Source organism: Coturnix japonica, chromosome 1 (genome assembly GCF_054131305.1).
Source record: "Coturnix japonica strain WE chromosome 1, WE-NBRP24, whole genome shotgun sequence".
NCBI lineage: Eukaryota > Metazoa > Chordata > Aves > Galliformes > Phasianidae > Coturnix > Coturnix japonica.
In genome coordinates, this window is record NC_140663.1 from 111,245,042 (window position 1) to 111,272,033 (window position 26,992).

Genomic DNA, 26,992 nt, shown 5'->3' on the forward strand with positions numbered 1-26,992 from the left:
AAAATGGTTCCTCAGAACTGTCACCTTTGTAACTTAATCTTTTAATAAATACAAGACAGTGATATGCAAGATAGCAAAGTTCTACAGTACGAGAAAAATCCTTCCTATTTACTACGAATCCCCCCTGTGGCGCAAGTGGTAGAAGTGCCGCTCTGCTACACAGAGGCTCGAATTCCAGGGGCTGGACTCGATGATCTCTAAGGTCCCTTCCAACCCGCACGAAACTATGAAACTACCCAAGTAGTTGGACCTTACTAAATCAAGACAAATACAACCACAATGAGAGGAAGGAGTCATTTAAAGTAATTACTCTGTGTAATTCACTGTGATTTAAATTCAGCATAAAGAAGGCCATGGCTATTCTACATTCACCTTGCCATTTCAATTTTGAACCAAAACATTAATTCAAAAACTGATATTTATGTTAATGCAAACAACATAACTCCCTAATCCCACAAAAGCTTATCTTTGGTAGCTAAGACTTGCAGATAGCTAACCTCAATAGATACAGGTATTTCCTAGGATATTTAAACAAGCATAAATAATCCAGAAGATAATGCAATAACCATATCTATCTAGGTTAACTTTGGCAAGTGTTTTAGCACTTGTTTCCACATACTCAAAAGAGAAAATCACCCTCACTTGTTCTCTGAGCTAGAAATACGAAGTAACTGAAAACAGCTGAAAATGGTGTTACAGAGTAACTACTCAGCCTGGTTTCTATTGTGTGACAGCACACCAGCTCTCAGTTCTCCAAGCCCTCTCTCCCACACAAACACATAAGTATTTTATTTGATATCTGGACTAAAAACAGAAATACATAAAATTTGGCTGTGGATCTGCAAATATGAAAAAAAACCAAAAACACAAAGACATCTCAACAGACCTCTACTATTTGGAAATCTCCACGCTCAGAAAACAGACATTCCTAAGCCCATACATTTAAGGAAAGGTTGTGCTAGTTGAACGAAGTAAGGAGGGTTTGAGGAAGTAATGGAATCACACAAAAGAGGACTCTGGTTCTTCAAAGGCACGAAAAACAAAAGGATAAAATGAGGTGCTGACAGCAAGTCCTCTGGCACTACTCATCAACTGAGTCATACAATGAAAGTACCATTTTACACCAAGTGAGAATGGTAGATATGAAGGAACACAGAAGTGATGTGGGGACATATCTGGGTCATGCACAGGAATGCTGATGCACACCAATAAATCTGTTCCCTTGTTTCCCTCCTGTAACCACCACAGCACGAGCAGAGCTCAGCCAATGCAGGCAGAGCTTACAGATCTGGCTGTAAGTAGGAAAACCTACCTGGAGGTGTGTCTCCTGGGAGACACTTAAGGTCAGGCTAGACATGGCTCTGAGCACCTGATGTAGCTGTAGGTGTCCCTGCTCACTGCAGGAGAGTTGGACCAGATGGGCTTTACAGGTCCCTTCCAACTCAAATCATTTTATAAAAACACATTCTATGCTGGTAAAACACTAGCCTGTTCCTGCCTTCCCAAATATGCATGGTGATTAACACCTCACATTCTGAAAGAGAGAAAGAAATAAAACTGTGTTACAGAAGCCCACATCCCTCACAGAGCGACCCCGAGTTACACTGAGTGTTTGCTTGCAGGTCTGAGCAAAATGACACCTGTGCTCCTCATGTTCCTCACCACACGGGCAGCCTCAGCAGGAGAGGAGGCTCATCAACAAACAAGCACTGAAAATGTTCAGTCTAAAATTCATTTGTAAATAGCTACAGGTCTGTTTTGAAGAATTACAGAGACACTCAATGTGCTTCCGCATCAGCATGGAACTACATCACCAATGACAACTATGTTGTTCCATCGACGCAAATACTCCTTTGCATACAAATATCTCCTGTTCTACAGAACTGATAATTAAAAGAAGTTATGCACTTCAGAAATGCAACTAAATGGGAAATAAAATGTCTTCCACACTAGATGTATTTAATTTTATTTCAGAGGCATCAGTATCAATCTAATAAGCCCCTGACCGCTCCCACTGCCTAAAATGGCTCAACTGTAGCTCTCACAGTCTGAAAATGTGATCAAACAAAATGCTGGAAGACAACAGGTGTATTTTTCAGCTCTAATCCTGAAGACAGGACCTTTCCCAGCCCAAGGCAAACCCTGGATTTTTGCTGGGCTCCTCCAGTGCCTTCTTCCCTCACCCCAGTGCTGGGGCATGAGGAGCCCAAAGAGGAGCTGATTCGGCAGACACTTCTGTGCACAGTACTTATGCTAGAATCTCTTGACTTGCATCTGGCTAGACAGCAGGCTAGCAGAAAAATGAAGATGTAAACCAGGTCACGCATAAATTTAAACTGACTTTTTGTGTGTGTGTGTGCGCTTAAAACCTGCTGTTGTCTTTCCAGGAATGCACTGCACCCAGCCAAATATTTTCTTCATATGTACATAGGCTAAATGCCAGAGATTATATATTCAACAAGAAGAAATACACTGAGAATCTAGCTGTGCTAAATTTCTGTCAGATGCTAACACAAAGGCTTCACTATTAGAAAAAAAAAGAGAGAGAGAAAAGTTTTCTGTCTCCTAACATGTCTTTACAGAAATTCTTATGCGTACTCACAGATGGACTGGCTCGCAATGACCTTCCTCTAGTTAAATAGAGTAACAGGCTTATGCAGATACTGTAGGAAAAAGACTTCAGGAAGCAGTGGGGTTTGAAAATCCTCTTCTTTAAGACATTGAGACTTTAACAGTAGCAACTTGTTCGTGCAGCTCTTGAGAAAACACATCACCCTGCAAAGCAAAGCAAAAAACAGGGGCATCCTATGACAGCTCTGGGCAGGGGTAGGGAGAAAACAGTTCTGCAGTAGGCAGGATGCTTCTCTGATGCCAGTACTTAGTAACTCCAGTGTTGAACATGGTGAGGTTTCTTCAGCATACAGTATATTACCATATGGTAACGGACATGTTATTAATATTTTCTCAAGCACGCCATATAACCTGATTAATTATTCTTAGGTTCCTTTTATTTATTTATTTTTTATTTTATTTTTATTCTTTTTCCTCTCACAACTGAGAAAAACAGCTCAGTAAATGATAAAATACAATTGTAAGAGTGGTAAGGAATAGGTTGCCCATAGAGGTGGTAAATGACCCATCCCTGGAGACATTCAAGGACAGGCTGAATGGGCTCTGAGCGCCCTGACTGAGCTGTAGGTATCTCTGTTCATTGCGGGGGGGGGGGGGGGGGGGGGGGGACAGGACGACACTACACGATCTTTAAGGGACACTTTCTACTCAAACCATTCTATGATTCTGTGAAATTCAAACCCAGTAGTGGTTTGCCATAGCCATTGGTTGAATTAACCTGAAGAAAAGATTTTTTTTATTCTGCCATTTAGAAATGAAACATATGTTCCAAACCACTGATAGCTTCACAATATAAGAAGTGATACCCATAGACCAATATAACCAATGAGGAACTGAAAATAAAAGTTAATGCTACTGAGCACTCATACAGAAGCAGATTATTCACCAGACTTGCTCAATCAGGATTATTTCTGAACAAGAATTAGTAGGACAAAAACGAAGGCACCAGAATGGAATTATTCTAATCACATAGGATGTGATTAGATGAAAGCTATTAGAATGGCCGGTTACAGTGTCTGTTTTTCTGTACTGACAATAGCAACACAGTGGGTCTAGTAGGGATGGCCTTCCAGCCATCCAAATTCTAGCTGCTAATTTTCATGGCTCAGCTATAACAATAAGACTATTTTTGACAAACCAGAAAGGAAGACAAGGAGAAAACAAAATAAACTTTCAGTCAAGAGTTCACTAGGAAAGTAATTTACCATCCCGCGGGTAGACTCACATCCGGCTTGATATTTATACCAGCTTGTATCATCCCAATCACAAAGAAACCTAAATAGCACATTGCCATCACATCATCTATGTTGAAAATCTTTAATTGTATCTTCCAGTTGCAGATGGAAACTATTCTAACATCATGCTTTATACTGTCAGCAGAAATAGAAATACAACTTGTTATTATACAACTGTCTGCAATTTGCTCAGTGCTTGTGCACATGCCACTTGCCCTTTCAGGGTTTTTGGGTTTAAGGTGACAGTTCTCAGTTTCTTTTAAAAATTCTCTTTATAAAGCATTTGGCTACCAAAAATTGACCACTCCATGAAGAACTGTCCTTAGATGACAAAGGTATCTGAATACGCAAAATGATGAGCCTGTAACTTCTAATGAATGGCAAATCCAACAGGGAAAGAAGGAAGAAAGGGCAGTGGACTAAACGAGAGAATTGGGAGAAAGCATCTGTATAAAGTCTTACTATCAACAGGATGCTATAGAATAGCAAACATCCAGGGCTTAACAACAGAAAACGGCATGCTCATGTTTCTTCATAGAACAAAGAACTGAAAACACTACTTCCAATGCAGACATCTTTAATGAGAGCAAAGCAAGACAAATGCACCATGGCATCTGGGTGCATTGGGATGTCTTAATTTAATTCTCTACTGATAATGCATACTTATTTGCAATGGAACCCTTATTAGTGCTATACACTTTAAAACAAATTCCTCCTTAAATCCTCAAAGGCTACAGATTTCTCCATATTCTTACACAGTGAGTATTTACCTTTTGGACACCAAAATAGAAGAGCTCCATTGGAAAGGACTGAAAGACAACCACCCCAAACATTTAGCATTATTACTAGGGCATATTCAAGACAGGAATAAATTACAGGCCAAGACCCCGCAGGCAAAGGAGGAAGCGGAACCTCTGGGAGACCGTTCACATTTCCACAATTCGGTAGCATACTGTATTTCAGGTTTCGTCAACCTAGAGTCAATTCCTTTTCCAGTAATACATATCTGTAAATATGAACTAAGTATAATGAATAGCTTTTGGATAACCAAAGTACGTACTTCTGGGGAGATGGTTTCTTTTTTTTTTTAAACTTTTTTCTTTTCTAAACAAAATATTGCCTATCCTTAGCTATTTGTCCCATTTCCAGTGACGAAGCCATCCAAAATCTATCAATGAGTTATCCATTCCTTTAGCCATATTCTATAACACTTCCAGTTTGTTAAGTTGCCCAGAAGAAATAATGATTTTACTTCAACTGTAACGCTGACTTTCAAGAAGATCCATTTCAAAGCAAGATGTTACTTTTCATTTGCAGAATGATTTCTTAGAGAATTTACATTCTCTTTTTATTTGTGTTCCAAGAGAAACTTAAATCCAAGTTAACTCCCTTGTAGTTATGCATTTTATCTGGAATCTGAGAAGATTTGCTGCCTTATAAAATGCATACTTGGCTCTATTTGTTTTCAGGATATATATATTTTTTATGTATACTAAAATCACAATGAGGGGCAACAGACCCCTGAATAGGAATCACAGTCAAAGATCAGGAATTGCTTCACTATGTAAGGGCAAAACAAAACTTGTTTACTGCTGGTGAGTTCCAGGGTTAGGCACACATAACAGGGCTCCTGAGTTCCATCCGCTGTTTGCACAAAGTCCTAAACAGCAACAGGCAAAACTCTTCAGTTTTTTTCTACTCCAACAACTACATTAGAGAACCCAGTTAAAACATTCCTTGACTCAGTCAGACCTTGGCTTTCCTATGAAGCATAAACATGACCATGTTTAACCTAGTCCTTGAGGCAGATGATTGGTGTGCGCTGCATAAACCTCTGGCCCAGTTCAAGGACACTGCCAGAGCTCAGCAGCTCTGGGTGCCTGCTCTCCTGAACAAACAGCTCCTCTTTCCACCACTCGCTGTGTAATGCAAAAGGAGTGCTTCAATATTAAAGCGTTGGAGTATGATTTGCTTTTATTTCCCTCCAGCCACAATTCTATATCATTCTGTACCCTCAACATGCATTCACACGTCAAAAGAAATTACCCTTACTGTTTAGACAAAGAACGGTTTCTGACTGCCCCTACACGGATGGAAGACGTTAATGTCAAAAATGTTTGTACACAACAATTTTCACTTTCTCCTGGCTTAAGCATTCCATTTTTTTTTCCTGCTTATGAGCTACATATAATAAATAGTAATAAAAATCAAATGGATTGTAGTTACTAATGAAAATGGTCTAAGCAGCCAGACTTGTTATAAACAGTTAGTGATGACAGCCTACCATATGTTAAGCTTCTCATTATTGCGCCAGAAAACATTATAATCACCTTAATTATGGCAATAGAGTGATTTTTCCCCCTTCACTGGTGAAGTAATGCCATAAAGCTCAACCTCTCCTGTCATACATTACTGTCCATAGCACAGAGAAGCATATGCACAATATCGTCAAACATTTGTGCAAACAGATCAATTTGCCAAATATGCAACTAACCTAAACGGTCTCAGAAGAAGGAAAGAAAGCAAACTTTACCTTGAGTGTTCTGTTGAAATATTTTGTTTAGATCCAAAGAGGAAGCTCTGGAATGTGATTTCTGTGGCCTTGGAGGTGGAGTAGGGGGCTCTTCTCCCTTTTTCATGGCATCTTCTATGGATGTGCTAGAATAAGACCTATGGAAGAACAGTTAAAAAAATAAAAGAAAAAAAAAAGCAGAAAATATTTCATTTCAGAATTCATTTTAAACAATTACAGTGAATGGGATCTAAAAATACACTAAGCAGAACTTGAGTTCATGGTGGAAATCCCTTGCCCTGCTGACTAACAGTTCCCCTAATAACAATGGGGATTTATTTGGCAGCAGGGGGAAGGAACGATGCATCTGGGGAAATGGACCCATCACACTTAGAGGGCGAATTCTTTCTAAGGCTACTACATTACAGTTTCAGGCTCTTCTCGTGAAACTTCAACTGCCACAACAATAAATGTAGTGACTATTTTGAATAAAACTGGGTTGAAAACAGTTCTCATTACAGTTGCTTTCCCAACTGCAAGGATACTGTTTATACAGGTGTAGCCTCAACTGTCCTCCTGTATGTTTAGTCATTTGTAGTACTTTGGCTACCAAAATATTATTTTTTATATTAAACAGTTACCAAATTCAACAAAATCCAGAAAAACTGAATGGATCCAAAGCGATCCAGACTGGTCAAGCGTGTGTTTCAGTACATCCTTCTAGGCCATTCCATATAAGTCCATATCACATAATCCCAATGCAGTGCATTTGGAAAGAGCTCTGATGTTGCTGAATAGCATCCAATATTTTTCAGTTGTTGTAGTTACCGGTTATTCTGCATGATCAAGAGCTTTGTTCAAAATGAGCATTGACAATGTGAGATGTCATACATACTATATAATACATTATGTATGACTGGCAAGACCAAAACCACATTTGAGTAGAACAGAAATAACTCCCACTAATGGGAAACGGATCTTTTCTTGCCAAGCAGGCTGTTGTTAGAACACAGCTATTTAGTGGGACAGACACTTGGCAATGCTGATCCTGTTTCTGATGTAAACTTTAATAAATACAAGAGTGAAAGCTGTAATTGCTTCAAAATTTACATCTGACACAAAAACCTGTGCTGATAATGAAGGTTTTGTCTTGGTAGAGCTTTGAATTCCATGTCATTACATGTCATTATCATTTAAGACCTAACCCAAACCTCCTAAAATAACTGGGAAAGGTTTTTTAACAGCTACAAGGTAAAAATGCCTGTTGCAGCAGTGCCAACACAGAGCCCTGTGACAACGAATCTCTGCTTCCAGCAGAAAGACCTCAGCACCTTGTGCTAAAAAGCCAGGCTCCTGGGCTGGGTGCAAGGATGTGCCTGGGGATGTCCGGTCCAACTTCTGCATTGAAGCAGCGACATAGTCAGATGTGAGACATAAGTGATGGCGCTCACGTTCAAGTAGCATTTTTCAAACTTGTTTAAGCATTTGCAATTTTATGTATTTTCTGTTTGAAGAACTTTTACATAAATTTTGCATAAAAGTCTTACAGTTTTTTTTTGTGTTTTTTGTTTGTTTGTTTGTTTTTTCTTATTTACATTCTATGATTCAGCAACACAGCAGGAAAATTTAAAACAGTATAAAAGCAACAATGGCTGTCAGCAGAAAAATGGTACCCAAGGTGGTTCGGGCTTTCTGGATGGAATCTCTGAGAACAAGGGATTCCCATCTCCATTCATTATGTGGGGAACTGGTCTTCTCTTATTAGCAAACTTTGATAAGCTTTTAAGGACAGAACTCCAGACTGTACTTTCATTGACTGAGAATTGAAGCCCTCTGACAAACCAAAGAACAAAAGTTTTAAAGTGAATGCATGATGTGGCTGTTCAACAGAAGAACCAAAACTGATACACAATCCATTTATACACAGTAGCTCCTGGCACGTCTCCCATTTCCTTAGAATATCCAAATCCAGCAGGTGCCATTTCTAGTATTCAGTTAAAAGTTTTCACCATGCACTGACCAGTCACAGGAATGCACATGCATAGCAACCAAAGGATGCACTCATTCACATATGAGAGCTGAGCCATTGCCACTGTGCACAGCCACCACGCAGGGTTTAACAGCAGGACAGTACTGAGCCTTTCCTGGAGTCAGGGGGGCTCTTGCTGTCCTGCCGTGGCTGCATGAAGCAGGGCTGGAGGCAACCATTACCCCAAAGAAGGGGCCAGGCAGAACTGCCAAGGCCTTACAAGCAGAGACCACAGGGCATAATGCAGTGCTCCTGGGGGCTGCAGCTTACATGGCAACACCCACCACCACACCTTGCATCTAACATCAAAGCAGTGTACATCTTATCCTGAAACAGAAATGAAAGCAGTACCTGGATCTGGGTCTGGCTTTAAGTGCATGAGGTTCCTGAGCAGCTGAAAGAGAAAAGAGAAAAGAACAGCTAGTACATAATATGTTAAATAAGAGCTGTGAGATCAGTGTACATTTGAGTCTAGCAAATGTGGATGTGAGAGCTTGCTCATCTCACGTGATTTGTTTTTGTTTCTCCTTCTCTGTTGTTTCTGTAATGTGTCAGTGTTCTAAAAATTCAAAAGCCCAAGCACAGTCAGAACTTCATCCTCTGATTTTGGCTGTTGTGGAACAGAGGAAACAATGGATCTGACAGCACTGACCAGCAGTTCTGGAGGCAGCCATGACATAAGAGAGTTGGCAAGCAACACAGGAATAATATAAACTTTCCAAAGAAAATATCTTTCTCCTGGTCCAAATGCCTATATGTTGTCTCAAACTCCAGAGCACGAACATTCATGTCCTTCCTAAATACTTCAACTAATTAGTATATAAGACCGTGTTCTTGTCACCCACAACAACTTTTAATACATCAGGTTGAAGTTACTTCGACATAAGCACGGCATTTTTAGAAAGGCATTTTAAGGAATAGTAGAAAGTTTCAATGGCTAAGTGTTGGACAAAAACATTTCTATCAATGTAAAAATCTCTTTTTTTTATTTCTCTGAATACTAAATATCCTGCCACCTCCAGAACTTATGCAATAGGAAGAACAGTACTGCTGAGTTACCTTCTCTGGGAAAGTCCTTGAGGCTGTTCCTCAGTTTACATGGTCTTTACAAGACTTTGCTGTTGCTCTCCTCGCTAACATAAAGTAATCTTGAGAAAATATATCCGTGTGATTACTTTCAAATTCAGCCCACTGAGATATCCTCCAGGTATTGCAGCAGCATGAGCGATCCCAATGCACTTACAAAGTGAATCTTTACATTTTCCTGTTGTTCTGCTAATCAGTGCACAACACTTCAGAGAAGCAAGGAGGATAGGGAAAAAAATTCTCAGAGCTTCTGCTTCCTTCAGATAGATGCCTGCATCCAAGTCAGACATTTATCATCAGCTGCTCTACAGCACTGCCTGAGAATACAACAGATTCCCCCAAACAGAACAGGAGCTCCCTGTGGTAGCAGCTGGCAAATATGGACCTTTTAATGGCTCACATTGTGTCCCTGCACAGGCCTTGCACAGGAGGCTTTAGGCATACAGAGCACAATAAATACCATATGCCACATGTACAGCCACACGCTATTTCTTAACAAAAGAAATGGCTTTCAGGGTCACGCAGTGATAGTTGGTGCTTTGGATGGAATAAACCCAAATGCAGCTGGCAGAGATACAAAAAAACATTTATAAACCAAGTTCTAGCAGATTATTGTCACCAGCAAACTGGCTTGCAGTCATTCCAGGTTTCTGGGCAACAAACTCTTACAAAAGCAATTAAAGAAGCGAGAGGGAATTACTATTAAAATATGCAGTGGTGATAATGCTGCTCTCTCTGTGTCAAACTTCCTGAGAATACGACTTGAGAAGTCGCCTCTCTACAGCCACATGACCCAATTTTTCAAAATACTGCAATTGCTGATTATTAAATTACATGCACAATTATTAAATATACACCATTTAGAAATAGGAAGAGTAAATCCTCTCCAAGCTAAGCCATGCTTAAGAACCATCCAATTTTCCTTCTTTTATGGAGACAGTAATTCTGTTCATACTTCTTTTACAAAGCCCTTCTTCTGGAAAAAGAAACCAAAAAACCTAATAGGTAAAACTGATGTTTTATCTGTCCTTGAGGACATCTTGTTGAGGTAAATAGAGAAACACAAAAGGAAAAGAGAGACCTGAAAAGACTGCAAATAAAAAAATATAGCAACATAACACTACTGCCATGGATTTTCTTATAAGCTTCTGAAAATCAGGAAATTCAAGGCTGCAGTTACACAATACCCAGATCCAACCTCAGTGTGAACCTTTCGTAAGGTGAAAAACAATACACAAAACTGTTATACAACAGGCAGTTCATTATTAGGCTATGCAAACAACAATGTGGCAGCATTTCTGTGCAGTTTGCTGGCATTGTGGTGCACTCCCTCTGCGCATTCTTCATGTGTGAGGTGTAGATTTGCACATATATACAACATAATCATTCAAGATGATACAAAAATACCTACTCGGTTCAGGTTTTTTCCATGTTTCTACTGCTATGAGTAAATAAGCTTAACTAACATGAAACCAAGACAAAATCAAAATTCTTGAGTAAATCAATTACATCTATTATTTAAAAGTTCATACAGTTCCTGGATTAGCAGAGCCCGATGAACTGAGCAGCCTGGTGTGGACCAATTAAAATCACATGTGATGGTGAACTGACGTATTCACTCAAACCACAGGAGAGTGTGAAGGTTCCCTTTTTGGGTGCTTAACTGCTTCCATCCCCTCCCCCAGCTCAACTTCATTTTAACATTTCTAATTGTGCAGAATCCACAACTTCTGGCTGTAGCCTAACAGACAACTGAGGCCTCCCTGATTTACGGGATGGAGACTTGAGTGGAAAACTGTGTTATAAAAGATGCAAACAGGCTACACTGATAAGGAAAATGAAACAAGATTTCTTAGTTTAAATCACCTGCAGTGACTCACCTATTATCTCTTATTGGTGGCCTAGAGAGAAATCTAAATGTTCACAATTTTGACCCCTTAATCCACTAAAAGTCCAAGGCCAGCAATGATCACACTTGGCAATCTAAATAAAATGGACAGACTTTCAGAGATGCTGAGCAGTACAGTTTTTACTCTGCTTCCCCTGGTAAGCAAAACCTGCAGGACCGACAAAGAAGCAGAAGGAGATGCAAGACACTGGTGGAAAAATATGATGGTGGCAATGGTGATGTGCAGGTGACAGTGTTTTATCTTTCCTAAGCGTACCAAAAATGGAATTGCTGAAGTGAAAATAAAAAATAGGATCACCAAGGTTGGAAAAGACTGCTAAGATCATCCAGTTCAACCATCCACCCACCCCCAGTATTTCCCACTAAGCCATGTCCCTCAGTACAATATCTAAATGTTTCTTGAACACCTTAAAGTACAGTGATTTCACCACCTGTCTGGGCAGTCCATTCCAGCACCTGACCACTCTCTTGGATAACACTTATTTCCTAACGTTCAACATGAATGATGGGAGAAGAGCTGACCCCCACCTTACTACAACCTCCCCTCAGGTAGTTGTAGAGAGAGATAATATCATCCCTGAGCCTCCTCTTCTCGGGATGCTTCTGGGCAAAATGTGGAGGGCAGGGACTAGGGAGAACAGAACTGAGTCTTTGACTGGACGTCCTTTTCACTTCAGAATGTGGTGACTGTGTGAGAGAAGCAGCAGTTGTTCAAGATGGTTGGACTGCGTTATCATAGCGGTCTTTTCCAACCTTAATGATTCTGTGACTCTAAGAACAAGAGCTGATAGGACATCTGGTAGCTGCCAAGTGTTTTGGAAGAAGCCAGGGGAAAAAAAGGCAGAAAATGAAAAGAAAGGGTTGAGCTGGGAAATGAAGCATGCAGCTGTTGAGCAACCATGAATAAACCGAGCTGTGAGACAGAACTGCTGTGACAGACATTTGGAGTCAGTTTTCTTAATCAAGGATATCTTCATGAGTAAAAATGTTTATTCAGAAGAAAAAGAAAGCAGGTCCAGATTCTAATTTCACTGGGAAACTTCCAACATTCTTACCACTCCAGGAAAGAGGCTAACAGAGGGGAGGGCAAGTGAGACCTGATGAACTGAACTGAATGCACAGGAATTTTCTGGAGCAGCTAAGCAATTTTCACTATGTCACCCTAAAATTAAAATTTTCCAGTATTACAGGAACAAGGAGGTTATTTCAGAGCTGGAGAAAGAAAAATAGTAGGTGGTTTTACAAGAGAAAAGCCCCAGAAACAAAAGCTTGTGCTGGTACTCTAAGTGCCAAATGGCAATCTACCCTTATACTTCCTGATGGAAAACGTGAATGCTGTTTTATAGCCAAAAACAAAAAAGTCATTTTAGAATAGTTACACAGTTAATGAAACATGACTTGTTTGACACTGGAGAAGAGCTTTTATCAAAATGATGCTATTGCATTTCATTTGTAGTACAAAAAAAATTACCGCCTTACCTGTTTTCACAGTCAAGTGCTGAAATTCCTTTGGTATCGCTTTGACAGCAGTGTTTACTTTAAGAGCTTGTTAAAAAAAGAAAGAAAATTACTTTAAGTATAGAATGGTCACATCTTTAGGTACCAGCTCTGAGAAAGAAGCAACTAAAACAGTATCTGTTGGAATGCTTAATAAAACCAAATATACATGAAGAGAAATGAACAACAGCAAAACAGTCTCAGAACACCAAACATCCTGAACAGTATTCTTAAGAGCCAAAAAGTCAAGAATGGAAAGGTCTATGCCCAACTTGCCAAATAATCCCTAATTAAAGGACTTGATGTCTAAATGAAGGAAGGACACCAGAAACACTTGACAGAGCTGGGATTCATCTCTCTGAACATACAAACCCAGAAACCCAGGGTACGGCAGAGACAACTGCTTTTGGCAACTGATGCCTCATCAGCCTGCCTCAGGGCTTGTCAAATAGCACTGATAGAGACAGGATTAAAATTCAGGAAACCACAATTTTTTGTGCTCAATCCTCTCTCACTAATGCCTATACATCCTTTATAAATTTCTTTCTCAAATGTTCTTCATACACTAGCATATTTTAATGCATGTAATACACTATATTACAAACAACCACTTCTAAAGAAATCTCTCATCGTCATCTGCCTTTATCAAATAAAACATGGGACAAGTGTGGTTCTCAGATCAAGTTCTATTTGCATGATTTCCATGCTTGATCACAACTTGATACAGTAGTGAAGCTGATCTACTTATATCATTTTGAAAAGGAAGGAAAATTTGCTCCTGCAGTCCTGAACTGCAGATTCTTTAAGTCTGGGAACAACTTCTCAGCCAGGAAAGCAATATGTTCTTTCATTTGCTGGAATAGCAACAAATGGTAGAATGAGACAGCATTTGTTCTTTGGCTGACAAGGTAGGAATCTCTGTCATAAATACAGCAAATCCTCAGCCATTAAGGACCACATGAATTGGACAGGCTTCTCATCTGAGTTAACACATCACTTGCCCAGAACAAAGAACAAATTCTTCACCTATCATGGAAGAAAATGAATTCATCAAGTAAAAGATCTCCCCTGTATGTTTGAGAGCAATAACCTTCACAGTTCAAGTCCTGGTCTTATGCATTATGATTTTTACAGCGTATCAGACCTCAATGACAAAACACGAATTTCTTGGAACACACTGACTTATCCCAATGTTTGACAAACACGCACCAATTTTGATAACTTTTCTTAAACCAAGGAATACAAGAAATCTGCCAAACATGGTCACACCTGTTTTAGAATGTCATTCAGGAGTGTGGACAACCTGGTCTCAAGGCTCTGATGAGGACAGCTGCAAAGTCAAAGTCAAGATCTTTTTTTTCCTCTTTATTTATTTATTTATTTTAATGAATGCATTACCACAGCTCTGAGAATCAGGCAAGAAAATACCCACAAATGTTTCATTTCCACAGCTGAGGGACAAGGATAGCAATTGAGAATCTGAAAGGCCAGGGGGCGGAGAATATAAAAGGCAATGACCATGCTATGATCCAGGGCTGATTCTGAAAGTCCTGAGCTTCTGAGTTGAAAAAGAAAAAAATCTTCGATTTTGCTTGGTTTGCTCTCAGACTCTAAATAGCATACATGAATCTTTTCAGTTTGTCCAAAATGTTTGTTAGGTTGTTGTTTCATTCAGAATAAATGCTGACTTTGAAAGGTTGCTATTTTCAGCAAAAAAAAATGTAAATCCAAAACATGGTATAATCCAGGCTCTACTCTACAAAATCCCAGATAATGATGATTACAACTTTGTTGAAATAAGGAGTGTAACATTACTTGCCTTAGGTCTAAGCCTACTTTAAAAGGCATATTTCATACAGTTCACATGGGACAGTTAATTATGGAGCAAACCTATTCATTTTATTATTCTTCACATCAGCTGCTGTCAATTACCTGTCTTTTTATATCTACAGCAAAACATAACTAGCTTGGAAATTAAACATATCATTCTTTTCGTCAGCAATATATATGGAACTATCAATTAACATCTGGAATCTAAGTGAAAAAAAAAAGAAAAAAGATTTATTTGAATACCTTGTTTGTCATCTTTGCTTGTGTCTTTCACCAGGGCAGAGTTATCAGGTACCTCCTCAGATGATGTCTTCTTAAAGAGAGAAGATTATTTATTATAGTGATAGTCAGAACAGACCCACACGTTTAAGACTGCAGACCAGTTTGAATAAAGGTGATTTTCTCTCTTGCACCAAGATTGGATTATAAGATAAAGAAGCAGGGAAGATCTTTAAAAAGATAGCTAAGATTCTCTGCCTTTAAAGGCGCACCACTTTCACACCTGAAATTAGTTAAAGAAGCAATTCATCAGTGAATCACAAGGAACCCATGAGCAAAATGAGACTTCCCAAAACAGAGCAGTGTCATTCTGTTTCCTTTTTCCCTCCTCTGAGTATAACTCCTGCACTATGGCGGAAGAAACCTTCTCCAGCCCCTTCAAAAGAGTTGGCCTCCATCTGAACAGTCTATTTAGTGATAACACAGGCTGGACAGCACAGCCACCACACAGTTCAGCCACAGTTCTGCATCTAAAGCATTCTGATTGAGGTGGCTGATTCTTGGGCTACTTCCGTCTTCCAACATGCACTCACAGAGAAGGGAAGAATTATTTAATTAGCATGTCTGCTACAGTGTCTAATGGGAAAAGTTACCACAGAATCATAGAATGGCTTGGGTTGAAAAGGACCAGAATAATCATGTCGCTTCAACCCCCCTGCTATATGCAGGGTCGCCAACCACCAGACCAGGCTGCCCAAAGCCACATCCAGCCTGGCCTTGAATGCCTCCAGGGATGGGGCATCCACAGCCTCCTTGGGCAACTTGTTCCAGTGCATCACCACCCTCTGAGTGAAAAACTTCCTCCTCATATCTAACCTAAACCTTCCTTGTCTTGGTTCAAAACCATGCCCCCTTGTCCTATCACTATCCACCCTCACAATCAACTGTTCCGCCTCCTGTTTATGCAGTCCCTTCAAATACTGGAAGGCTGCAATGAGGATTCCCCAGATCCTCCTCTTCTCCAAGCTAAACAAGCCCAGTTCCCTCAACCTTTCCACATAGCAGAGGTGCTCCAGCCCTCTGATCATCTTAGTGGCCTTCTCTGCAGGGCTGTTCTCAAGGGGTACTCCTTAGCTGTTCTTTATTTCAGCAGCAACTTATAATGCAGGAATTTGCAGCTCTTCTAACTTCTGCTGTGTAGCATACTGAGAAGGAAATAGGAACAAATTCTACAACCATCATTGATAAGAACAGTTCTGTGGCCGAAACAACAATAAAACAAATGTCAGAAACCCCACACTTCTCCAAATTTTAAGCTAATGCTGCTGGTTTGGTTTTTTTCCTAGGGAGCACACATCAGGTTACAATCCATTGAGCCTTTAAAAAAATAAATAAATAAGAAACACAGATCTTGCAGATGTGAAAAAACAAAGCAAAACAAAACAAAAAACACCTCCAGAGTAAATTGTCATGACATCTGTTTTATAACATTGCACATGGGACTCTCCAATGCTTTTGAGGAGGCAGCACTGCAAAAACACATATTGAGGACTCTGAAAACATTTGAGCAAAACACTTAACATCCCTAGCTAGCCATGACACCCCAATTATTACAGTCAGTCCTACAAGAAAGTAAAGCAAAAAGGTCACCAGCTAGCTAGGCAACAGAGGCTGTCACATATAATAGAACCAGTGGTTCTGGATCTTCACAGACTGCTTCAAAGCAGATCAAACAAAAACAAAGAACACTGGGAGGAAGAGGCACAGAAGCAATTCGGAGTTGAATATCTCAGGACTGCCAGATCCTATTATGATTCAGATTCATCTTCTGATGTTAGGATTTATAATCCAAGTGCGTGGTAAATAGCAGCTATTGGTGCTGCTATAGCATGAGAGTGGATGAGACTTGACACTAGTCTCTCTCTTGGTTTCATTAATTGTTAAGAGTTGGCTCAGAGAATGCTTGAATTGATGGAATGATTCTCACAAAATTAAATGAATTGTGAGGGAGCTCAGAGCAACCGCAGCCAGTCATTTTATGCCTGTAGTGAGAACTCTTCCATCTTATCTTTAAGCTTTTGGCAATGAGAAGGCTTATGGAAAGGAGCCAAATGAATGGGAAGGGGGGCGAGGGGCAAGCAAACAGAATCAGAGTGAGAGACGAAAACTTGAAAATAAAAAAAGAAGAAGCAAAACCGTGGTTAGCAAAAACAGACACTCCTGTCTTTCTTGAACATATTGTTATCAGTATTTGTACATTTTTTGAGTTTACCAAAGCCTGGTGTTCAAATGACATGTCTGCTGACATTATTTTCTTTCTAAATACGGTAAAGAATCATCTCTAATTTACTGTAGTGCTGTAGTTCAGCAGTCACAGTAAAAATGGTCTCCTGAAATTAAACAGACAGAATTGATGATAGATGGAAAGAGACAAAAGACATGGAGATTATGCGTAACTGATTGCACTGATAATACAATATTTCTAACATAGTGGCCAAGTATTTAAACTGCGTTCCCTCAAATAGCCAAGCTACAAATTAAATTGCAACAGTGAATTACTGCACTTCCCACACAGTGGGATGAATGGGAGACGAATTATTGAATTTCCAAATGAAACTCATTCAAAGCATTAATTCCAAACATAAAAACATCAGTCGAACAACAACAACGAAAAATCAAGACAAAATCCTTCTGAGACCAGTTTTGAGAAGAGATTTTGTGCTCCATTAATCGTGGATAACAAAGGACAAAAATAACACAGCCTTACAAAAAACTAATTGAGAGCTCTGCCCAACATGTCTAAGTCTCCTAGACAGTGAAGGAACAAAGCAAAGCCAGGGAAACCATTGTGAAAAAATCAGGTAAGTCTCACTGTTCTCAGCCAGCAGGTAATCATGCTACAGCATCTTCCCAGTTTTCAACATAGCCATAAAAAACAATTGATATTACAGAACATCCTGCCACCTTGCAGAAACTAGGAATGGAGTATCAGCGCATCCAGCTGTTCCCCAAGAACAGTAGTTGACTATTTCACAGCACAGAAAGTTTTTTGCCTTTGTGGTGAGAACATCTTAAGGAGAGAGCAGAGAGAAGGCAGAGGAGATTTAACAGCTTAACTTTTGGAAATCAAATGAAAAATTAAATGTAAAATGGGGGATTTGTTGCTTGGGGTTTTCATGAGCCTGAAAGCTTTTTTGGTGACTTAGATTTATCCTTACTCTACACTTACATTAATGGACCATAAACAAGCAGAGCCTAAAAATAAGACATTTAATAACATGTACTAGTTAGGTTATTGGAATAACATTTTACAACCATGAAACATAAGATGACTTTGAAAGCAAGGTTTCTGAGCATTCTGAAATATATATACAAATGCTGTAGTCTCACAGTCCCAAAGGCTGTGCTACTGAAGAACAACCTTTATCACAACTCTGCAATAACAGAAGTCTGCTCTGATTATCTGGGCAATTGCTTGTGAAGACAGTATCCTAGCTGGAACAAGGACTCCCCAGACCACAGAAAACCAGAATAATACTGCTTCTTTCAAAATCCAGTACAAATGCTGTGCTTTAGTTGAGCTGCTGTACAAAAGCAATACCTACCAAGTGCCTTAGGGAGGCCACACATGTTTTCAAAGGTCCAGAAGAGAGTAGATGTTCAAAGCATTGCAGTGTTACTCAAAGTACATATTACACTTGGCTGCGTTAGAAGTAGCAGCTCATGAGGGCCTGTGTGGCCCTCCTGAGTTAAATTCAGTAGTGGAAGAGCAGAGTTCTGAGCTAGAAACACCCCAGGACAAGGCAGAGGGTTGAAATAACTGGGGAAACACTCTGCTGAGCTGGCATGACATGTCATCACTTTTTAACCTGGCAGCAGCATCAGAAGAATCTTCTATTCAATTGCAGCAGCAATGTGCAGCAATTTTCAGAGCCTTAACAATTCTGAGCTGAAAGCCCATTTTTTCAGTCAATCTGCCATTTGATTCTCTGTCATAAATGCTAAAGCCTTGAATCCCACAGTGTATTCATTCAGAGTTACAATAGCCAGGCACGCCTCAATGCCTGTTGTTAGTTCAGCATAAAAGACTGTGAAAGCTTCATTTCATTTTTTTTTTTTTAATTATTATTTTTTAACCTCAGTAATAAGGACCTCTCCTTAATTTAGTTTTGCTTGTGACAGACTTTCATCTGACACTGTGATACTGTTTACAGTAGATCCCTAAGATTCCCTCTCTGTTCCCCCCTCAAAACAGCTTTCCAGCTCCTTATAATTAATAAGTAGACTCTTAGGTGTTATTTCCTTATGCTATAAGAAAGCTCAACAGTAAAACAGGGACTGAGTCACCTAGAACTCTACATGTGTCCATACTGCACAAAACCTTTCAACTCCAAAGAAGCAAAGTGGAAGGAACCAGGACAAACCAAGGCAGTTTTCATCTCATCAGCATGCATGGAAATGGAGCTCTGAAAATATGAGAGTGCCCTGTTGCTTGGCACTCTGCAAGAGCTGCCCAGATCACACTTCCTCACCTCCATCCGGCTGAAATCCCGAGTCGGCTGGCTGCCGGGCAATGGCTCAGAGTAAGAATCGAACAGCGCACACTCACGCAGAGGCTTCAAGGAGGCTGGAGGGGAAAGAAGAACAATAAAAAGGATGAGAAAAAAAAAAATCAACAAGAGACGTCAACTGTGTGACTAATAGGCACTTCTTAAAACCAGTTACACACTAAAATGGAAAGCAAGTAAAAACCAAGGACAACAAACCCAGTCACTGCTGCAGTACCTACCATCTGAGTATTCCTCAACTAAACAGCACTGAGAGCAGAAAAAAAAAGAAAAAATAGCTCTAAACTTTTCACAACAATAACCACAAGAACTGCACTTCTATTCCATAGGCTCAGGCTGATATCACTACAGGATTAGTTCATCTCACATGAATCTCCCTTAACAGCTGGAAAACCTTTCTTCTTTAAGACTGGAATACTGAATACAAAATCACCAGCTTTCAGGTCAAGTCTCTAGTTTCTGGTTATATTCTAGTTCAACTGGAGAAATTGTGCTCTTGCAAATCTGTCTTAATTTAAAATACAGTGGGTTACACACAGGCCAAATAGCTTGACAGATTTTTTGTTAACTTGTTTTAATAAAAAAATTCAGACAAGAAGGTGCTGGGTCAAATTGCCAGCAGAGCCATGCCAGGATAGAGTTTGGCCCTGCACTTGCAGCTTATAGAGCAAGCAATAAAACTAGCATGATTAATTCATTCTGAATGGCTCTGTCTTATGCTCCGAGTCACTTTATCTGAAGCACTAATAGTCTTATCAGACACAAATATTTCCTTTGAAAAATCTACTCCATTCTGAACTTAATACAACCTAATGAAAAACAGTTTCCAGAAACCTTCATCATGTTCCAAATCAGACAAATAAAACTTAAATTTCAGAGGGAAAAAAAATCAAACAATGAAAACACTTAAACAAAATGTTTATTTTTAAAATCTCCTTTGACATTTTAGTATATGACGATTTGCTTACGTATCATTCCTTTTATTTTGCAACTTGGCACAACCAGGTCCATATTCTTACTTGTCATTCACAGTGGTGCAGTGTGTTGAGATGCTGCATTTTTTAATTATGCATATCTAGAGATTTCAGAATCCTGACCAGGCAGCAAAACATCTTCAGATCCTCAAATCAACAACATTAGTTTATTACCCATGGCATGTGGTGTGCCTAGAACAATTAGTCTTGTCACCTTTTCACATAGAGCAGCTTGAAACACTTGGCTCTGTCCAACAAATGAAGAAATAATCATCTATGAAAGTGATAAATGCTCAGTGCTAAAAGGGACAAATTTTGGAAAAGAAAGGACTCCTAGAGAACAACCACAGCTTACCATGCTCTTCCTTCCATGGGTGTAATGACTTGATACTACTGTAGGTAGTTATTTCTATTGTAGAGTTACAAAAAAAAAGAAAAAGATTTATATGAAGACTTAGAATCAGAATGGTTTGAGTTGGAAAGGACCTTTAAGATCACCTAGTTCCAACCCCCGGCTATATGCAGGGACACCTCTCACTAGACCAGGTTGCCCAAAGCCCCATCCAGCCTGGCCTTGAATGCTTCCAGGGAGTGGGATTCACAGCCTCACTGGGCAGTCTGTTCCAGTGTCTCACCACCCTCACAGTAAAGAATTTCTTCCTAATACCTAGTCTAAATCTACCCTCTTCCAGTTTAAAGCCATTTTCCCTCATACTGTTGCTACCTCCCATTTAAAAAGTTCCTCCCCAGCTTTCATGTAGGCCCCCCTCAGGTACTGGAACACTGCTATAAGGTCTCCTTGGAGCTTTCTCTTCTCCAGTCTGAACAGCCCCAGCTCTCTCAGCCTGTCCTCACAGGGGAGGTGCTCCAGCTCTCTGATCATCTTCATGGCCCTTTTCAGGACCTGTTCCAACAGCTCCATGGCTGTCAGCCTCAAAGTACAGTGACCTGAGGATCTCCACCCACGGCAACTCTAGTTTAAAGCCCCCCTGATTAAATTGGAAAGCTTTCTGCCAAAGGTGGTTTTCCCCTTGTCTGACAGACGAACATGCCAACCTCAGCCTGCAAGATGGAGCTCATAAGCTATTTTATGATGACAACAGGAGTAAAAGTGGTGGCACTGGAGGGAAAAGGGTAGTTGTAATTATGACAAGGGAATGTAATTAGTGAGACTAAAATTGAAGAAGGTTTGGACGTACAGATTTTACAGGAGCTTCTCCCATTGGATATGAAGATCATAGAACATGATTCCACCAGAAATTACTGATACAGGGTGAATATTTAATTTTTCTAACTGCAGGTTGATTACCTTTTTTCCTGTCTTTTAATATATTCAGTGTCATCAAATTTAATGGAGATTTTATTAAGTCTGAAATATTATCCCTTAACACTGTAATTATCATCTGTGATTAATCCTCCTTGCCCTAAAAAGCCATGCACATTTTTCAGATTGAACACCATATTTCAATGTTCATTCGTAATTACAAGAGATGTAACTGAAGAGAACTAATGAAAGGGCACGTTTCTCACTACACATTGTTACTGAGGTATGTTAAACACTGGAATAACTTATCCTTGTTTTTCACAAACTGTTGTAATCCCCGTCATTAGCAAAAATTAATTACAGCAGAAGCTGTGGATTACATAACATGAGTTAAAACAAAAAGCACCCTTTCATACAACTGGTGACTGAATGCAACAACATATATTAGCACAGTAATTTCTAAAGCAGTCCAGTCCTGCTTTCAACACATCTTCAAAAAACAGATACATAAAAAAAAATAACTAAGAGTTAAAAGCCTTGCTTGTCTTGCTGCATTATCATAACTGCACATAATCATCTGCCACTTTTGCTACAATAGAGCCTAAAGTACACTGGAGCAGACAATCAGACAGAGGCAGGTAACTGTTACATGTCACATTGTTGTTTTGTGCTTTCGTACATCCACTCTTCAACAATTGCATCATAAACACAATTAGAAACACATGCCTTAAAAACCAAGTGGGGAGCCACTACGCAATGAACTCAGCTCCACCTGCAATGTGGAAAATTAAACCCTGTTTACAAGCATTGTGAGTTTCTGAGGAGGATGTAGGACTTAAACCTGTTGCAGGTACATTACCTGCTTGGAGGTAGTCTGGCAGCAGTGTCTCAGGCAGTGTCTCAGGCAACTGGTAACCATTCTTCCTTGCAACCACCAGATGGAAAGCAGCACAAAACTCAGGGAGTGTCAGAGCCCCATCGCAATCCACATCACTCAGCTCCCTGCAGGTACAACAGTCACATATTTACCAAGCCATCACCTCAGGGAAATGTACACATGCAACCACAGAGGATGGAGAAATAAAGCTTTGAAGACAGGTATTCTGATACAGGACAACCACCATTTTTTCTACTTGATTGCAACTATTAAAACTCCTAGAACCACAGAAGAGACTGGGTTGGAAGGGACCTTACAGCCTACCCAGCCCCAACCCCTGCTGTGGGCAGGGCTGCCCTGGGCCCCATCCAACCTGGCCTTGAGAACCTCCAGGGATGGGGCACCACAGCTTCTCTGGGCAGCTGTGCCTCACCATCCTCTGGGTAAAGAATTACCTCTTAATGTCTAATCTAAATATCTCCTCATTTAGTTTAAAGCAAACATCCACATCTGGCATCACGGACCAACATAATAAAGTAGAAAGCATTATTTCTGGAGCAGCCCTTGCACATATCTTGCATTTCTTAGGGTGAAATCAACTTTCTAATGGTTGAATGCAGTTTTGACTAACCCATGCAGGATCTTAAGCCAGTTCAAGCAAAGTTAAAAACAGACTTCAACAAATGTTTAATCAGCAACAAAGACTAACCCCAAGAAAGTAGGTAAATTAAAGTTCTTGATGTTTCCCAATATTGTTAACTGCACATTAAATCTCTTGTTCTTTTAACTCTAGAATGCTCACAAAACAATAAACCTGGGCTTCAGGTATCCAAGAATTCAATTTTATAAATTAACTCCTGTGCCAGAAGTAAGTAATATCTTACTGTTACAGTTATTAAAATAAATAAACATATAAGTTTTGAAACTTTGAAAATAACAATTATATTTTCAAGCTGCTGAGGTCATGGTGACAAAGACTGAAACATCCCACACACTTAACAGAGTAGAACAATTGATAAATCACTACAAAATTATTATTATATACTAGAAAGAAATGCTTTCTTTGAATTTTGTGCAGAGAATAACCTACGTGAACAATACAAATACAACGTGCTTTACTAACATATTGGCTTAATCTGTTCTTCTTATATAATCTTTTCTTCAAATTCAAATGCTGACATCCCCTAACAGAATGCATCTTTGGTTGTGTTTCTGTTGGTTTTTTTTCATAGAAACATAGAATGGCCTGGCTTGAAAAGGACCTCAAAGATTATCTGGTCTCAACTCCCTGCTATGTGCAGGGTTAACAACCACCAGACCAGGCTGCTCAGAGCCACATCCAGCCTGGCCTTGAATGCCTCCAGAGATGGGGCATCCACAACCTCCTCGGGCAACCTGTTCCCCTGTGTCACCACACTCTGAGTGAAAAAATTCCTCCTCGTATCTAACCTAAATTTCCCCTGTCTCAGTTTAAAACCATGCTCCCTTGTCCTATCACTATCAACCGATGTAAACAGTTACACCCCCTCCTGTTTATGTAGTCCCTTCAAATATTGAAAGGCCTCAATGAGGCTTCTCCAGAGCCTTCTCTTCTCTTCCCCGAGCAGCTTTGTTGTGTTGTTGGCTTTTAACTTTTATTTTCTTGACTTACAATCTGCCCTGAAAAGATTCCAGACATATTCTTGGACCTCAATAGATGTTTAGGCTCTTGCAAGCTTTTCTTCATATCTATCCTCATAAGAGCTTATATTAAGTAAAAACTCATCAGAATTTTTGAACAGCAATTAAAACTGTTTTCCTACCTAGATGCAAGGAAGACACTCACTTACAAAGCACCATGTTGTTTATGAAAAGATTATAGAATCCTTGTCAAATTTTATCATGTACAGTTCCATCTGCAATTGTTTCTAAATAAGTTCATTAAAAGGAAGTGTGGTGCTTCATTAGAAAAGCATTGATGAATTACATAGTTGTACTTACCAAAAATTAGGCATTAATTAGGCCTCATCTGACAAAACAAAGCCAGAACTATAAAGCCAACAACACATCTAAAATATTCCAAATGTGCCTTTCTCTACACGAAAAATGTCATTTTGTTGAGCTAATGATGTTCCTTATCACACTTAGGAACTTCTCTCAGTTACGCTGCTGTTCAAGCCTTCCCCGTCCTGCTGAGCAGGCAAACATCCCTGCAGAAAACAAGTGTGTCAGGAAGATCAATGAGCACCCTGCTGCTTGGGCCTGAGAATGATTCTGGAGATAAGAGCGATAATTAGAACTGAAGACACTTTTTTAATTCAAAAAGAATTCTTCAAATAAGTATCTTTTGAAAAACAGGATACAGATCCCAAACGCTACTACAGTACTTACCAGATGTGAGAAAGCTCTGGGATGGGCAGCTTTGATTTCGTGAAGAAATTCTTTGCGACGGAACCTGTTGGGAAACCACGCCTTATCAACTGCTAGAAATTGACTCTCCAGTTGTTTTGGCTGGGGCATCTGCACCAGAAGCAGCTGGTTACTGTACATTCAGTAGGCACTAGGATTAACTGCATCCTAATGTAGCTGTTGGACCATTTGTGACAGAGATATCCAGACAGAGCTGTTGACCTCATTTCTCCATTCCCTCCACATGGGAAAAATAGATAAAAGAAAAAATGGTTCAGTGATAGTGATTATAACTAACACATTACCATGTCACCAAGGATGAAATAACGGACACAAACAGCTCTGCTTCACTCAGAAGCCACGTGCATGGCAGTGCAGTGCTGCAATGCCTGCTCTTCTCCCAAACTGCTGCTTCAACCACAACATAACCTTGAAAGGCCCAAATGTGTAATAAGCACATGGGCATATTGCTACTGGGGCAGCACAAGTTCTTTGTGTTCTGGAAGCCCTGCCAGGATGTAGGCTTACAAATCTACGTTGGTATTTTACAGAATGTAAGGTAACACACACTTCTAGGTCGATACCCCTTTTTTCTTCATGCATTCAGGTCAGATCACCCACTGCAGTACGTGAGAAAGGCTTTAACTAGGACAGGTCAGGAGACAGCTAGCACAGCATGTCATCTCCGGAGCCAGATGTCAAGAGAGGAGGACAAGACCTTGACAAAGCCATGTAATAATACAGCTCCAGAATATCCCCTCAAGGTCTGACCAGGGCTAGGACTGAAATATTCAGTAACTATTGATGGATTTTCATATGATAGATTTCTTAAATAAATTCTTAAGCCTAAACAAATTTCTAGCACCTGCATCACCCCACAGTAAAGATTTCTACAGCTTAATTATTTTAGGACGTTGTGGGAAGCTCACATTTATCACTTATAAGCAGTAAGACTGGATGTGTAAGGGCTGTCTGAGAGTCTTGCTCAACATAAATAAAATTCAGAGCTCCCCGAGAAACTCTATATGAATGTACACACGCACACAGTCACAGATGTATATGGGTGTTTGAGGAAATGAAGTGTAGTTGAACAACCATTTTCTCCCTCGAGTAAATTCTACAAAAGAAACTTGACTGAGGAAAAGCATTGCAGAAGCATGAATTTCTGTCAGCATCAGGTAATTCATCACAGAATCACAGGGTTGTAAAAGAAGTACCTACAAGATCATCTAGTCCTACCATCCTTCTATAACCATTACTACCCACTAAGTTACTAAACCATATCTTGTAGCACCTCATCCAGCCTAGTCATTCATCCAAACCTTTGGCTCCATTCAAGGGTGCTGAATCCCAGATGATGCTGAAGAGCAGCAGTACAACTGGACTCAGAAAAACGTCCTTAGTGTTAACACTGCAACTTCTTTGACAGTCTGTCAGTACCTGCAGGAAAGCATCTCACAGGCACCCTGATCCTTCCATTCATAATAGAAATGCAATCCCAGTATGTTATTACTACAATTATACCACGTATGTATTCTCCAACAATTGCTTTTAACCACCTTGAGGTCAAAATCTCAGTCCCTCAGAACCATAAACCCTCAGGCTTGATACACAGATCAGTTAAACACATGCTTAACTTTCATCATATGAAAGCTGTCACTTTTCTGTTGAGAAAGTTAAGCCCAAGCCTATAGAGTTTTCAGTTCAATAAACACTGCAGATGTGATCTACAATTACATACCATCAGAATATTAGCTCATCTTAATATTCACCAAACCACAATGCTTCTCCTTAGAGGTATTTTCTCATGACCAAACATTTAGTGTTGCCTCAAGTCTGAGTAGAAACTCTCAAAGGTTTCAAATCATTCACTGGAAATAAATAGGTAACTACTTTGTTTTAGTGTGAAGTCACAAGTTTTTATGTCTTTTTCCCCTTAGCTCTGCAAGCAGCTTAACCAAGGACAAAACCAT

The 26,992-nt window shown here is 39.8% G+C and overlaps 1 protein-coding gene across 8 annotated transcripts in view; it reads right to left on the reverse strand.

Moving 5' to 3' along the window:
• REPS2 (RALBP1 associated Eps domain containing 2) overlaps positions 1–26,992 on the reverse strand; it is a 93,500-nt gene that overhangs the window by 30,169 nt on the left and 36,339 nt on the right. For 3 of the 8 annotated variants that reach the window (XM_085531436.1, XM_085531403.1, XM_015885971.3), the window contains 7 exons: positions 25,002–25,065; positions 22,614–22,756; positions 19,481–19,575; positions 14,973–15,039; positions 12,882–12,947; positions 8,759–8,801; positions 6,400–6,536 (listed from right to left, as the gene is read on the reverse strand). In XM_085531436.1, the coding sequence (XP_085387562.1) occupies positions 6,400–6,536; positions 8,759–8,801; positions 12,882–12,947; positions 14,973–15,039; positions 19,481–19,575; positions 22,614–22,756; positions 25,002–25,065 (615 nt within the window). Of the gene's footprint in view, positions 1–2,602; positions 2,776–6,399; positions 6,537–8,758; positions 8,802–12,881; positions 12,948–14,972; positions 15,043–19,480; positions 19,576–22,613; positions 22,757–25,001; positions 25,066–26,992 lie in introns of those variants that run through there. The other 5 variants (XM_085531422.1, XM_015885979.3, XM_015885962.3 and 2 more) reach the window with 3 other exon arrangements.